General features: G+C 37.1%; 1 protein-coding gene across 1 annotated transcript in view; it reads left to right on the forward strand.

Annotated features, from left to right (window-relative positions):
- The window catches only part of LOC127218442 (uncharacterized), a 59,127-nt gene extending 57,028 nt beyond the window's left edge, over window positions 1-2,099 (forward strand). Inside the window, exons 5-7 of the mRNA XM_051179467.1 lie at window positions 415-497; window positions 1,084-1,222; window positions 1,977-2,099. Of these exons, the coding sequence (XP_051035424.1) occupies window positions 415-497; window positions 1,084-1,222; window positions 1,977-2,099 (345 nt within the window). The remainder of the gene's footprint in view (window positions 1-414; window positions 498-1,083; window positions 1,223-1,976) is intronic.
- Window positions 2,100-17,093: the final 14,994 nt, after the last annotated feature.

A 17,093-nucleotide genomic window follows, 5' to 3' on the forward strand; every position in this document is an offset into this window, starting at 1 on the left:
TATAGTTCTGTATTCAACCTAAATTCTCAGCTGTGTTTTATCTATGAAGCTTTTCACATTATGACACTTGAAAGATGGGCTTAAATTCAATCTTTGGTTAAAAGCATTGCTTAATGCTTAGATTGTGCCTGAAGTGTAACTGCCATTTACACATCTTCAGAATACCATTCTCTATCACTAGATGGGTGACAGACAGATGATAGTTAGCAGATAGCTGTATTAATAGATGGTTGCAAAGTTCCTAGTATCTTTACTTACTTTTGTTCACTTGTCATATAGTAGGAAGTGGCTTAGAGCTATCATGATACTTATATGTTAGCATGGAGATGCAATTTGAGCAATTATACATGGTATTTTACATTTCCTTAAAATCATGACTAAACATTTTTTTTCCTCTCTCAAAAATCTGTGTAGAATCCTTGGAACCTATCATACCAGGAAGTCTTTTCCAGAAGTTCTTTTCCTCCATCATCACAGCTATCCAGAATGAATTCCAAGTAAGCAATATATCCTGTAAATGGGAAGTGAAAAGTACAAATACTGAAAAAGAAAGACAAGAGTATTTCATTTAGAAATTATTTCATTTAGAAATAATTGATTTGGATAGTTTAAACTTATATGTTCTTTTTTTTGGTGGGTAGGGGGCAAAGTTGCAGAGACAAACAGACAGAGAGATTAACATTGTTTCCAACTATGCATATCTATATAATGGTATTTTTTTTTCAGCAAAAAAACTCATTAGCATATTTCCTGAGGAAAAACTCAGAAGTTATCAAAATTAAATTGTAGAGCTTTTAACGCTGTGCTACCTGTTTAAGCATCACAATTTTGTAGGCATTCTGAGAAAGAAAGTAGGGACGATTCCCTATCAAGCCTCTATTTTTTTGTAATGTAATTTAAAACATGGTTTGGTACTTTCTAGTTTATGACTACACCATTATTTCATTATGCCTCTTGTTTCAATCTAATAAATTCTACATGACTTCATTCATTTCATATAGATTATAGTCATAATAACCTATTGTACTATAACATTTTTATATTTTACATTTTGAAATATTCTATGTTTTATTTTTAATATAGCTATATTGCTCAAGAAGTCAAAGAAGGCATTCTTTACAACTATCCAGCTCATAACCGGGATAGCTCTCTGGGACCAACTAAGCCTGCTGTAAACTATGGGAGCAATTATTTGTCAACCACACACATGAAGCCAATCATTGTATGTAAAAATCATTTCAATTTCTATTTATAGCCATCATCATCACAATTCCAGTACAAATTGCATAGTGAATACTGACCTTCATTATGCTAAAATGATATAACAAAATCAGTTCAGATATAGGTTTAGAAAGTTGATGTTAAATGAATACTATACCTACTCTTTCAGTTTGTATAATGAATTGTAGAAATGGGAGTCCAAGATATAGAGTATATGATATATAATAGGATTTAGTGTATACATAAATAAATGTAGCATGTTTTATTAATTTGTATAATATAATTTATATATAAACTACTTACATTTGCAATCATTAGAAAGGAAATTTGAAACCAATGAGAACTGATTAAATGCTAGAAGACTAAGTCAGGGATGTACTAACATTCATCTTGTACATTAACAAGATGAATGTTGGGACTATAATATCACAAAACTACTTGTTTTTCTTATATATGTATTATCCAGCAATATTCGTTTCTTACTGTAGTGAAGAGATTCTGGATTGCACAGTATGTGAGGCAGTTTAGAAGAATTATAGTACATGTATTTAGTGGCTGTTCAAAAGTAGCTAACAATCTACTACAAGGATTATTTTATTGTTTTAAATAATTATGAACTTGTAATAGCAACTAAACAGTTTTCTAAAATGACACATAATATATGTCTAATTTTTAATACATTGACGTATGTAAGCAAGCTTAGGTATTTCATTAAATGTCATGAAATTACTTTTATATTTTTAACTTCCTTGCAGGATGTTTCTACATCTGTGCCAGCAAGAGCAACCTATACTCCGAAGGAAAAGAAATACTCAGATTATGAAGAACTAGAAAACCCTTATAAAATAGGCCGTGCACAGATGAAATATGACTATTAATTTTCCCACAGAAAAAATAAATATGTTTGTGTAAATGTATGTATCATTTTAATAGCATTCTTATTATATTCTAAGAACACACTACAGATATGATTTATATTCTCTAAATACTTTCCTCCTATAATTTTGTTAATTCCCCTCATGTGGATTTTTTTTTCTTTAATGCCCTTCCTGATGACCATAAGGAAAGAACTTCCATTTCTTATATCCAATTTCATTAATTCAGCAATTTACAGACATTCATTGTCTCCAAAATTTGCCACAATGTTTGGGTGTTAATTATGAATTTTTAGTATGCTCAGTGAAATACATAGAAGATCAGTGGCAAACTATTTATAAACAATAGTGATGTGTAAAGACACCTGCTGCCAATACTGATGAGCTGAGTCCAAACCCTCAAGATTCATGGAGTAAAGAAGAAAATACATATGAAGTGGGGATGGAGGAAGAGTTAACCTAAACAAAAGGTGTATGAAAATGTCACATGAAAAGTAGTAGTTTGCTAAAAGAATAAGAGACAGGGAATCCTAAAGGTCTAGAGACCTACAAGACTGCCACCAACTAACAATTTGAGCAACTGTGGAAAGGCTACCATAAATGCCCTTCCCAGATAGTGAGATCAACAACTAACTTATCCACCATCATGGAAACCTCATCTAGTATCTGTTGGAAACAGAAGCAAACACCCATAACTAAACACTGATTTGAACTAGAATCCAGAGGGAGTGGACAAGACCAAGTTGCAGAAACACATAGAGATAGATGACCTGAACAAGGAGGAGCTAACGGGCCCCCAGACTGATAGCTGGGAATCCAGCATGGGACTGATTCACCCCCCTGAACATGGGTCTCTGCCAGAAAGACTGAGCAGTCTAAGAGACCTCAGACAGTATACTGCCTTAACTTAGAGACAGGAGAGAAGTCCTAGTCCCTACTTTAAATGACTTGAAAGATTTACATGATCCCACCTGGATGGCATTGCCCTACATGTGGAATTGGGGTGGGAGGATGGGAGGGGAGGGTGATCAGGGTGCATGTGAGGGCAGAGAGAGGGTAAGAGGGAGGGGGGAGGGAGGGAGAGGGAACTGGGATTGACATGTAAAATAAAAAAAAAAATAAATAAATAATTCACTGTATTTAATTAAAACTAGTGGCATTAAAAAAAAAAAGCCATGGGTTTTTTTAAGCAAAAATTCCAATGTTAGCTTTAAAATGACACCTTATAAGAAGTTTGTCAGGGAGACTTCAGAGGCCAACCTAAGCATAATACAGGCTCTTGGCCTTCCTCTTGGTTGCCACCAGAAACTAGTTTGATAAGAATCCATTTCTGGAGACACCAAACACCCAAATTTCATGATATAGAGAAATCAAGCTGGGAATGAGCTAAGGGTTTCTTTCCTGCTGCCAGTTGTCATAAGCCTGAAAAGTGTTATGTTGGCCACTGCAGTAGTGAAGGTATCAAAGATCTCACTCATCTATTAACACTACAAGCTACAAAACCAACCTACCAGGTAAGGAGTGTCAACTGATACACCAGTGGCACAACTGTTTTGAGACTTACCAACAAACTTCTGGTTTTATATGAGGCTTGATCCATAAACAATAATCCTTCCTTGGTACTTTAAATCCAGTAAACATTCCCATGGATGAGGTCCCAGGGCTGAGCTTACTATTGTCATTTAGTTAAATTGTCAAAACTTAAAGTTGTCTTCCAATTATCTATGCTTATATTAATAGACAAATGCTACGCTTAGCTTTAATCAGGAAAGCTTCTCTTTGTGATCAAAGAGGGTGAATAGAGAGTTACGTGAGTGTTCAATGAGTGAGAGTAAGTTATGGTTGAAGTTCAGCTATAGATAGGCATTTATATAATGCCTTTTCTATGGCTTATGGACCATTGTGGAAGAGGAGGCAGGAAAAAAAAAAACACTTAAAAGCAGGACAGGAACAGAAATTGAAATGCTGTCTTGTGTTCAGGATATAGTCAATATGATCATGATCTCATTTCAGTTATGGCCAGCTGCAATGGTTCTGAACAAGACCAGGCTTGTCAACAACAGTCTTATGTGGTCTTACCTCTCCCTGCTCAATTATTGGCTACTGAATAGTTTGCAGCAAGGCAATGTCTTCAGTTTCCTAACTACTGATGAGCTCACTAGGCTCAAATGACTAGCTCCTAACCAATAGTCTCAAAGATTATCCTGATAGAGCTCAGCAAATCATAATGAAATAAATACATGAGCCACTAAGGTGGCTTAGTAAGGTGCTTGTTGCCAATGACCAATGACCTGAGTTCAATTTCAAGGGCAAACATGATGGAAGGAGAAAATTAAATCCTGAAAATTGTCCTCTGGCTTCTATGTGCATTCAGTAGCATGTGTAAGACACCACTCTCATGATCCTTAAATAAAAGTAATTTTAATAAGAGATATGAATAGAGTAAAAGGAACTGCAGGAAGTGGTGTATGGCAAAATGTAGTTGGAAAATTAAGAGAGGTTTGGTTGCAATATTAATAAGAATACATTATATACACATACATATTTATCATAGAACAAATTTGATAAAAGTACTCAAAATTTTAAAAATGAGTAATTTATATGATAAAAATTTGCAGTGAAATATCATATTAAATCAGACAACTATGTGGAGCATAAAATTTTTGCCTAAATTAATTTCTGGAAATAAACATACATTGTCAAATGCTTTCTGCAAAATGAATAGTAAAAAGAAGAATCCCAAAATCTGGGCTCCTCTTTCCTGTACTTCCTTATTCCCCCAGCTATTTCTCTTGGAAATACCCTCCCAAGAAAAACCAAAGGTGTGTCACCTAAGTGATTTTAAAACCAGTCACATTGACAGTGAAGATCAAATGTTACAATTTCACCTCTTGTCAACTTGACAACTAAACATATTATTATTTAAAAAAAATCACCCTTTGTTCCCGTAGTCTTTAACATTTTCAATTTTGTTTAAAATTTTAAAAACAAAGGCTCATACAAGTAACATTATATAGGCTAATGATAATATAATGATATAAAACATATATAATAAGCATATTATACATAATCATATATTTATATCATATCTATATATTATGTTACATATATACTTCATTTTATTATTTTATAGCATATAATATATTTTAATAATTGTATTAATAAATATTTAATTGTATATTATATGTAAAACTACACTTATATATTATGCATATATTTATAAATATATTTATATATTGATTAAAATATAAATATATCTCAAATACGCACATATATAACAACAAATAATGAAAAAGAGGTTGTGAATTTGAAAGAGAGCAAGGAGATGGGAGCATTTGGATGGAGGTAAGGGAAGGGTTAAATATTCTCATTATGTTATAATTTCAAAAAATTAAAGAAATAGTTTTAAAAATTCATGTCTTATCTGGCACTCAACAATATTTCTTAACTGTCAGCCTATTACACCAAAAAAAGAAGTTGAATAGTTCTATACACAATTGTACAAACTAACCATTGCTATTCCAAATGAAAAGAATAAAGACAGACCAAGGCAAGATGAAAACAAAGAGGGAAAATGCTAAATCCTGTAACTCCATTTCCTTGTCATCTTCGACTCGTGGTGGAATCTTCTGGGCTCCAATGGTCTTAGGTAGCTCAATTCCTCCAGCTGTGCTTTGCAAAGCACACATGGATTCTTTCTTGAACTGGCTTTATTCTATGTCATCAGCATTCCTCAGTGGACCTCCCATGGTTGTGGCATCTTTAGCATACTGAGGTCTCCATTACAACTTAAATCACTTTCACTGCTTCATGCAGTTGCCTCTCAAGGTTTCCCCTGTAGAGAATCAACTCTTGCTACTTGTTATCTCACCTTAGTATCTTTCTATAAATGTTCTGTGACTTTGTTGTGCCATCAATTTTGTTCCTTTTATTCCTGCAGTGCCAAGTTCTACTGCCCTCTCATGATGGGTCTTATTTCCTGTAGTTCACAGCTTCTGTGAACTGACCATAGGGAAACACTTGATTGGTTAGGAAATTTCTTTCCAGAAGGATTCACCTACAGCTTAAGCACTTTCCTTTCAAATGAACATATGTGCTTTCAATTCCATTCAATTTGAAATTTTTATATTTCCTTCTTAATTTCTGTCTAGTCCCATTTTTCATTCAATAATGACTTGTTCAGTTTCCATGAATTTGTATAATTTCTGTTTTTACTTTTTGTGATATACAGTTTAAATCATGGTGTTCAATTAGATGTGGTGTGTTGTTTAAATTTTCTTTTATTTATTAAGACTTGCTTTGTCTCCAAGTATGTGGCTAATTTTGGAGAAAGTTCTCTGAGATGCTGAAAAGAAGCTATATACTTTTGTATTTTGGTGCAATGTTCTATAAATATCTCCTAGGTCTGATTGCTTTATGACATCATTTAATTCCAGACATTCTCTGTTTAGATTTTATCTTAATGACCCACCTATCGGCTATGAGATAGTATTTGTGAATTAAGCTACAGTAGCATTTTCTTATATGTACTTGGGTGATCTTGTGTTTGGCACAAAGATGCTTAGAATTACATTATCTTCTTGGTAGATTTTTTTTCCTTATATGTATGTAGTGCCTTCCCCCTTTCTTTGTTTTTTATTTGAATTTCTGTTTGAATTCTATTTTTGTCAGAAATTAAAATTACTTTTTGTGTCCATTTGCTTGAAATACATTTTTTCCATTCTTTTATTCTAAAGTCATGTCTATCCTTAATGTTAATGCCTGTCTCTTGGATGCAGCAAAAAAGATATCTTGGCTGTTAATGTTTGTTTTTATGTTGGTATCAAGGCATCTGGTCTGGAATCAGGATAATTGAGACATTTCTATGTGATCATATGTGGTCTTGTCTTTGTTGGGTGGGTGTTCCATTTCTTTGTTTCTTTTGCTCTCTCTAGATTTTAGCAAAGTGAAGTAGCCATATCTATGGTTTTCCTGGTAGAGAGTGCTTCTGTAGGTTGGTGGGTGGCAGAGAATAGTAGAGATGGGCTCAGATAAATGGCTGAGAGGGACTGCTGGAAAGAGCTAAGGGGATTTAGACCACAACAAGAGGTAGGCCCTCTAAGGAGTTAGAGATGTGGTGGGTATGAGGGTCTCCTGAAAGTGGGTAGCAGAAAGACAAATAATTTAGAGAGAACAGTTTGAAAGCACTAGGTAGATTCTGGGTCTGTAACAAGAGTTGGAATCTCCAGTGAATGAAATTAAGGCAGGAGGAAGGGCACCTGCAGGCAGAATGATACTGGGCTAGTTTGTGTCTAGAGAGCTCCTAATTGAGGAAATAAGGCAGAATGAGCATTGCCTATTTGTGTCCCTGCCTGGATTTACCTTTGGAGATCCCAGGTAGAAAGGTTTCTGACAAAAAGGAATGGGGTGGGCTAGAATGGAGGGCTGAGAAGGTCCATGGGAAGGAGACTAACTTGGTCCATACCTAGGTTCTGTGGAGTCCCAAGAGAATGGAAGAAATATGAGAGGAGAGACACCTGCAAGCTTATGGCTATTGGGCTGGGGGAGACTAGATAAATACTAATGGAGGAAACAAAGCAAAAATAATCTGTTTTGGTCACTTCCTACTTCGTAATTTAAATAAATGGAACCCTCCAAAAATAAACTAACAAATCTAAAAACAGTCCATTATCTTCCTTCAATGTGTCTCACATCCTATCAAAAAATGCAGTGCTTCTTTTAAATTTCATTCTGTGGTACATGTTCTTTGATCTTGCTCCATAAATTATCCTTTCTACATTATTTTAATTCTCTCCTAAGTTAGAATATACATTAAACTTTTAAGACAAGTCAAATAGGAATTCTTTTAATATAGGAACTATGAGAATGTGACTCACAGACCTCTCACTATTGAGCCCATCCTTTGAGCTCAGAAATCCATTTCTATGTTTACCTAGAGACCATGTTTGTTTCCATCTTTAGGTTTATTTTGTCCCTTTTAATTATGTGGATATGTGTTAGGTGGTATGTGTACATGAATGCAGGTGTCTGAGGAGGTCATAGGTGTTGGCTATCCATGGGACTTGAATTACAGGCAATGTTGAAACACCTGACTAGAGTGATGGGATCTGAATTCCAGGCTTTTGTAAGAGCAATACCTGCTTTTAACAAGTGAGCCATCTCTCCAGTACCAATTATCCATTTTTGTCATCACTACTAACTCCTAGCTTTAAATCTGCATTTTACATGTCTTCTTTACACATGTGTGATACCTCAAATATGCTGAAAATTCAATATTTCTAAAAATGTGTTCTTCTACTTAAGTATTTATTTGTTTCAGTGTCCTATGGTTTTATTACAAATTATCAAACCTCATTTGGTTTACATACCACATTTATTTTTTTACAATTCTATAGATCTGAAATCTGATAATGTGCTTCCATGAACTAAAACCTAGATATAGACAAGGCTATATTTCATGTGAAACATTTTTTTCAAGTTTCTCCAGATATTAATGGCTGCCTATATTTTTTAACACTTGGTCCTTCCTTCCATTTTAAAAGTCTACGACACTGGGCTGTCTTTCTCGCTTTCTCCATTTATTGAAACAGGGTCTTATTATGTAGTCCCAGCTGACCTTGTACCATCATATCTTGTGCTTCCAAATACTGAAATTACAGTTATGTGCTGCCATACCTGGCCTTAGCAATTCTTTATTAATATAATACATATATTAGTTTCAAAGTTGAGGGAGAATGAACGCAGCACATTTTTTTAGGATCTATTTTACTGTCCTGCATAATATTATTTATGCCTCCATTTTGGAGGTGATAGGAACATGTAGCTATTCCTCAAGTTTGTGAAAGTTGGGTCTAATGGACTTCCCTTATTCCCTAATCAATTTCTCTGTTTATGTCCCTCTGTTGCTTCATCTCCAATTTCTTTCTCTATCCAGACTCTCAAAAGTCTTTTCTCTTTATTCTCCCTACTTCCAGTTAACTTCATGGATCATTCTATCTCAAGAAGAGCACTTATGGTAGTGATAAAATATTGACCCTGCTCAGTTTTTCAAATTTCATGACCTCCAGTGTTTGAAAGTACTATCTGCTCAGATACAATGGTTACAAAGGAGAGTGAAGACAAAGGAGATTTTCTAATAGCATCCTGTAAATCTGGATTTTGTCTTAGAGGATATAAAATAAAATACATTTCTTCAACAAAATTAGTATACTAACATATCAGCCAGAGTCTAGTAAAATAACAGGCTCTTTCTCTAGGATCTAAGATACACTACAAAGTATCATACACTAATACATAAACTAACTGATGGTGGAGCTTTTTTTGATACAGGGTTTCTCTGTATAGCTTTGGAGCCTATCCTGACACTCCTCTAGACCAGGCTGGTCTTGAACTCACAGAGATCCACCTGCTTCTGCCTCCCAGGTGCTGGGATTAAAAGCATATGCCACCACTTCCTGGCCCTAACTGATGATGTTATTCTTCAGTCTTTCCTTAATCCCATTGAAAGGAGAATGATGGAAATAGAGAAGTCAGCTAACAGTTCAATTGCTATGTATTTGGCCCTTCATAGTTCCCAAATATGTCTCAAATATGTCCCATATAATGTCTTTATCAGTATCTCTTCTGTCATTATTTTTATCTAAGACACTGCCATCTATTGCCTATACAATTTTAACAATGTCAGTTGGTTTCCCCATAACCACACTTTCCTGCATTCATTTTATTGCCATCTTACATTTAGAGTATTTTAGCATACAAATATAATTTGATTTCATTTGTCTATCCTTAAATTCTTTAATATCTCCAACTTATTCTAGAGTAAAGCCTTAATTTCCCTTTAAATGTTAGATCTTCTAAGATTCTAAAACATAAGTCTCTGTTTCTGTGTCTCTTCATCTCTGTTTATACTGATATCTACCATGTTTATTTTTATACAAGTTAGAAAATGATATTTATAGGTATCCTATCGCCAGGCCTTGGCTAGAGGTGAGTCTGGGACCAATTTGGGTGAACTCTCCCCTACACCCTTCCCTGGGTTGGCCCCGGATCCTCCTGCTCCTGTGTCCTGTCCCCATCAAGAGTGTTTTGGAGCTCTGATACACCCCCACCCACCCCCCACCGAGAGCCGGCCCTCCCCCTACCCTGTGCCCTACCCTGCCCACTGTACCACCACTCTGGTTGAGCACTGGAACAGAGGGTGGAGCCAACAATCCAGCCACCTTCAGGGAACTTCCAGGAGCGGTTCTGAACACATGAGACCTGCCTATCCATGCAGGACCACCGATAAATGCCTGGTCTCTCAACCCCACCCAGAGATCTGCCTATCTCTATGGGACCACTCTGAGTTCCTGCCAGCAGGACACTGCTAAAGAGGCCTCAGCTGGAGAGTGTCAGGCCCAGGCTAGATCTGCCTATAGGCACAAGGAACATCCTGAGCCTTCAGGATCTTTGAACCCCATCGCCAGTCTTCTACTGGATCACTGACCCCCATTGCCAGGCTCCTGCCTGTGGAGAAACCTTCTAAAGAGCTTGGACCACCCAGAACTACAGGCATTGAACCTCTGACCCACCTAAGCCCACCGGGGAAGTACCATAGAGAGAGGGAGAGACACCACCAAAACCTACTGGAAGATGCTAAGGGAAGACGGCAATACAAGAAAACACCTAACAACAGAAAGACAAGCATGACACCACCAGAATCTAGGGAATATACACCAACTAGACAGGAACACAACAAAGCAGATGAAGCAGAAGGGAACGGCTTAAAAATTCTCATCATAAAAATAATAGAGGCCATCAAAGAAAATGTGAGAAACTCCCTTAAAGAAAATGAAGAAAAAACAAAAAAGTGGAAGAAATGAACAAATTTCTTAAGGAAAGTAAAGAAAGTATAGAAAGCCAAGAAAAAACAAGTAGGTGAAGGAAATGGTTCAAGACTTGAAAACTGAAATAGAGAAAATAAAGACAACACAAACCGAAGGAATGCTGGAAATAGAAAACCTGGGCAAACGATCCAGAACTATAGACATAAGCTTAACCAACAGAACTCAAGAGATGGAAGAGAGAATCTCAGGTGCTGAAGAGAAACTAGAGGAAATAGATTCATCGACCAAAGAAAATCATAAATACAAAAACTTAACACAAAACATCCAGGAAATGTGGGACACCGTGTAAAGGACAAACCTAAGAATAATAGGTATAGAGGAAGGTGAGGAAGCCCAGCTCAAAGGTGTCAAAAACATATTCAACAAAATCTTCGAAGAAAACTTTCCAAATTTGAAGAAGGACATGCCAATGAAAGTACGAGAAGCATACCAAACACCAAATAGGCTGAACCAAAGGAAAAAAAAACCCTTGAAATATAATAATCACAACACCTAACATACAGAATAAAGAAAGAATATTAAGAGCAGTGAAGGAAAAATATAAAGGCAGACCTATCAAAATTACACCTGACTTCTCCATGGAAACCCTCAAGGCCAGAAGGTCCTGGATAGATGTTCTAAAAGTACTAAGAGTTTACGGATGCCAGCCCAGGTTACTATACCCAGCAAAACTCTCAATCACTCTAGATGGAGAAAATAAGATATTTAATGACAAAACCAGATTTTCCCAATACGTATCTACAAATCCAATGCTACAGAAAATATTGGAAGGAAAACACCAACCCAAGGAAGTTAACTACTCCCACAAAAGATGTAGGCAACAGATAATCTCAGTACACCAGAAACCAAGGGTAAAGCAGGACAAATATATTCACAATACCACTGCCAACAAGAAGTCTAAAACAAAGAAGCATCAACAATCAATGGTGCTTACTCACCCTCAACATTAATGGTATTAACTCACCTATACAAAGACACAGGCTAACAGAATGGATATGAAGACAGCTTCCATCCTTCTGCTACATACAAGAAACACATCTAAGCTTCAAAGATAAACATTACCTCAGGGTAAAGGGTTGGGAAAAGATCTTCCAATCAAATGGAGCCAAGAAGCAAGCAAGTGTGGCTATCCTAATATCTAACAAGTTAGACTTCAAACGAACGAGATGAAGACAGTCATTTCGTATTCATCGCAGGAGAAATCCATCAGTACAAAGTCGCAATTCTGAACATGTATGCCCCAAATACAAAAGCACTCACATTCGTAAAAGAAACACTACTAAAACTCAAATGTCACATAAAACCTCACACACTTATAATGGGAGATTTCAACATACCACTCTCACCATTAGACAGAACCACCAAGCAGAAACTCAACAAAGAAACAAAAGAACTAACAGAAGTTATGTCTCAAAGGGTTTAACAGACTTCTATAGAACATTCCATCCAAACATAAAAGAATATACCTTCTTCTCTTCTCCACATAGAACCTTCTCTAACATAAATCACATACTAGGTAGCATAACAAACCTCAACAGATACAAGAGAATAGGAATAGTCCCCTGTATCTTATCGGACCACCATGCTTTAAAATTGGAATTCAACAACAACACAAATAGAAGAAAACCTGCAAACTCATGGAAACTGAACAATGTGCAATTGCACCACACTGGGTGAAAGAAGAAATAAAGAAAGAGATTAAGGACTTTCTAATATTCAACAAGAATGAGGACACAACATACCCGAACTTATGGAACACCTTGAAGCAGTGTTACAAGGGAATTTCATTGCCCATATGAAGAAAACAGAGGATAGACTCATAAGAGAATTAACAGTACAACTGAAAGCCTTAGAACAAAAAGAGCAAACTCACCCCAGAGGAGTAGACACCAGGAAATAATCAATTTGAGGTCTGAAATCAACAAAATAGAAACCAGGTAAACAATACAAAAAAATCATTGCAACAAAGACTTGGGTGTGTGAAAATCAACATGATAGACAAACCTTTATCCAAACTCATGAAAAATCAGAGAGAGAACATGCAAATTAACAAAATCAGAAACGAAATGGGAACATAAAAACAGACACAGAGGAAATCCAGACAATTTTCAGATCATACTTTGAAAACCTGTATTCCACGAAAATTGAAAATTCAAAGGAAATGGACAAATTTCTGGATAGCTATCACTTACCAAAATTAAATCAAGAACAGACAAACAACTTAAATAGACCTACAACCCACAATGAAGTAGAAGCAGTCATCAAAAGCCTTCCAACCAAAAAAAAAAAAGCCCAGGGCCAGATGGCTTCAGTACAGAATTCTATGAGAAATTCAAGGAAGAACTAATACCAATACTCCTCAAATTGTTCCACACAATAGAAACAGAAGGTTCATTGCCAAACTCTTTCAACAAGACCACAATAACCTTGGTACCCAAGCCTCACAAAGACACAACTAAGAAAGAAAACTACAGACCAATATCCCTGATGAACATTGATGCAAAAATACTCAATAAAATACTGACAAACCGAATCCAAGAATACATCAGAAAAATCATCCACCATGACCAAGTAGGATTCAACCCTGGATTAAAGAGATGGTTTAACATACGAAAATCTGTCAACGTGATCCACCTTATAAACAAACTGAAAAAAGAAAATCCACATGATCATCTCCCTAGATGATGAAAAAGCCTTTGACAAAATTCAACACGCTTTCATGATAAAGGTCTTGGAGAGATCAGGGATAACAGGAACATACCTAAACATAATAAGAGCAACATACAGCAAACCAACAGCCAACATAAAACTGAATGGAGAGAAGCTTAATGTGATTCCTCTAAAATCAGGAATGGGACAAGGCTGCCCTCTCTCTCCATATCTCTTCAATATTGTAATTGAAGTTCTAGCTAAAGCTATATGACAGCAAAAGGAAGAAGTCAAATTGTAAAGGAAGAAGTCAAACTGTCTCCACTTGCAGATGATATGATAGTTTACATAAGCTACCCCATATACTCTACTAGGGTACTCCTAAAGCTGATAAACACACTTAGCAAACTAGCAGGATATAAGATAAACTCAAAAAAAGTAGCCCTACTTTATTCAGATGACAAAGAGGCTGAAAAAGAAATCAGAAATCATCACTATTTACAATAGCCACAAACAACATAAAATATCTTGGGGTAACGCTTACCAAACAAGTGAAAGACCTATATAATAAGAACTTTGACGCTCTTAAGAAAGAAATTAAAGAAGACAACAGAAAATGGATATATCTCCCATGTTCTTGGATAGGTAGGATAAATATAGTAAAAATGGCAATCTTGCCAAAAGCAATCTACCCACTCACTGAAATACCCATTAAAATCCCACCACAATTCTTCACTGACCTTGAAATGACAATAAACAACTTTATATGGAAAAACAAAAAGACCCAGGATAGCCAAAACAACACTGTACAATAAAAGAACTTCTGGAGGAATCATCATTCCTGACTTTAAGCTCTACTACAGAGCTATAGTTCTGAAAACAGCCTGGTATTGGCCCAAAAACTGACAGGTAGACCAATGGAATTGAATTGAAAATCCTGATATAAAGGCACACACCTATGAACACCTGATTTTTGACAAAAGAGCTAAAAGAATACAATGGGGGCAGAAAGCATTTTTCACAAATGGTTCTGGCACCATTTGTATAATGGTGTGTAGAAGACTGCAGATAGACCCGTGTCTGTGGCCATGCACAAAACTCAAGTACCAATGGATCAAAGACCTCAACATCAATCCAGCCACACTGAATCTCTTAGAAGAGAAAGTAGGAGGTACCCTTGAACAAATTGGTATAGGAGACCGCTTCCTGAAGATAACTCCAGGAGCATAGACACTGAGATAAACGATTAATAAATGGGACCTCTTCAAACGTAGAAGCTTCTCCAAGGCAAAAACACAGTGGACAAGACCAAATGGCAACCCACAGACTGGGAAAAGATTTTCACCAATCCGACATCCCACAAAGGGCTGATTCTCTAAAATATACACAGAACTCAAGAAACTAGTCAACAAAACAACAAATAACCCTATTAAAAATGAGGTACTGAACTGAAGAAAAAATTCTCAATAGAGGAAGTCAAAAAGGCTGAACCTCCTTAGCTATCAGGGAAATGCAAACCAAAACATCTTTGAGATACCATCTTACTCCTGCCAGAATAGCTATAATTAGAAACACCAATGAGGACTCATGCTGGAGAGGATATAAAGAAAGGGGAACACTGCTCCACTGCTGGTGGGAATGCAAACTCATACAGCCATTTTGGAGATCAGTATGGCGATTCCTCAGGAAAATGGGAATTAGTTTCCCAAGGACCCGGCAATCCCCCACTTAGGCATATACCCAAAGGATTCACATCCATGCAACAAAGACATCTGTTCAACTATGTTCATAGCAGCACTATTTGTAATAGCAAGAGCTTTGAAGCAAACTAGATGCCCCTCAACTGAAGAATGAATAAAGAAGATGTGGCACATTTACACAATGGAATACTACTCTGCAAGAAAAAAATAATGGAATCTTGAAATTTACAGGCAAGTGGAATGAACTTGCAGAAACCATCCTGAATGATGTACCAGTCACAAAAAGAAGAACATGGTATGTACTCACTCATATATATGGATTTTAGATCTATAGCAAAGGATCACCAGCCTATACTTCATAGCCCCTGAGGAACAAGGATACAAGGTATATTCTAAAAGATTCATATAAAGTCCCTCACAGAAGGGGGGAGGGACAAGTCCCCAGAACACATGGGAAGTGGGGGGGCAGTGAATGGAGAGAGAAGTAGGAGAAATAGAAGGGGAAGAGAGAAAAGCATGTGCGTCTAGGAAGATTGAGTCAGGATAGGAATGAATACAGGAGAGAGAGAGAGAGAGAGAGAGAGAGAGAGAGAGAGAGAGAGAGAGAGAGAGAGAGAACAATAAAAGTGGGAGCCATTGTTGGTTTGAAGAGAAAACTTAACCTGAAAAAAAAGGTCTAGAGACCTACAAGACTGCTGCCAACTAACAATTTGAGCAACCGTGGAAAGGCTACCATAAATGCCCTTCCCTGATAATGAGATCAACAACTAACTTATCCACCATCATGGAGCCCTCATCTAGTATCTGTTGGAAACAGAGGCAAACACCCACAACTAAACACTGAGCTGAACTAGAATCCAGATGCAGAGAGGGAGGACAAGACCACACTGTAGAAACATATAGAGACAGCTGACCTGAACAAAGAGGAGTCAAAGGGTCCCCAGACTGATAGCTGGGAATCCAGCATGGGACTGACTCAGGCCCCTCTGAACATGGGTCTCAGCCAGAAGGACTGAGCAGTCTAAGGGACCTCAGACAGTGGAACCAGGATGTATTCCTGGTGCACAAAAAGAACTTGAGTACACATCCCCCATGGAGGTATACTGCCTTAACCTAGAGACAGGAGAGTTCTAGTCTCTACTTTAAATGACTTGACAGATTTACATGACCCCACCTAGATAGTATTGCCCTACATTTGGAATTGGGGTGGGAGGATGGGAGGGGAGGGTGGTCAGGGTGTATGTGAGGGAGGAAAGAGGGTAAGAGGGAGAGAGTGACAGATAGAGGGAGGGAGGGAGGGAGGGAGAGGGAACTGGGATCAACATGTAAAATAAAAAATAAAAAAAAGGAAACAGGTGAAGAAAGTCAAATTGCCAGACATATGCAATGAGATTCATGCCCCCACACTGCTTCCCTGCTGCAGATTTTAGAAACTGACTAAGCACAAAGACACACCATCTTCTGTCATTGCCTTGCTCCTGTGTCTGGCAGGTAGCTTCAGGCAACTTTTAGCAGCCTGCTTGGATGTGTGAGGTGCTAGGGACAAAGTCAAAGAAGGTGCGTTCCCAAGGACCCAGTGCAAGGACAGGCACAAGACTAGTGATGGCCCAAGATGGAAGATTCCAGCAACAGGGGTAGGATGGATCATCCAACACAATGGCCACTTAGTTAGAACTCCCCACATGCTGGCTGTTCATGAAGAGGACATCAGGAGGGACTTTCTGAGAAAGGGCGTGGCAAATCTTCATCTTAGCAAGGAGGAG

Source organism: Phodopus roborovskii, unplaced genomic scaffold, assembly GCF_943737965.1.
Source record: "Phodopus roborovskii unplaced genomic scaffold, PHOROB, whole genome shotgun sequence".
NCBI classification, from domain to species: domain Eukaryota; kingdom Metazoa; phylum Chordata; class Mammalia; order Rodentia; family Cricetidae; genus Phodopus; species Phodopus roborovskii.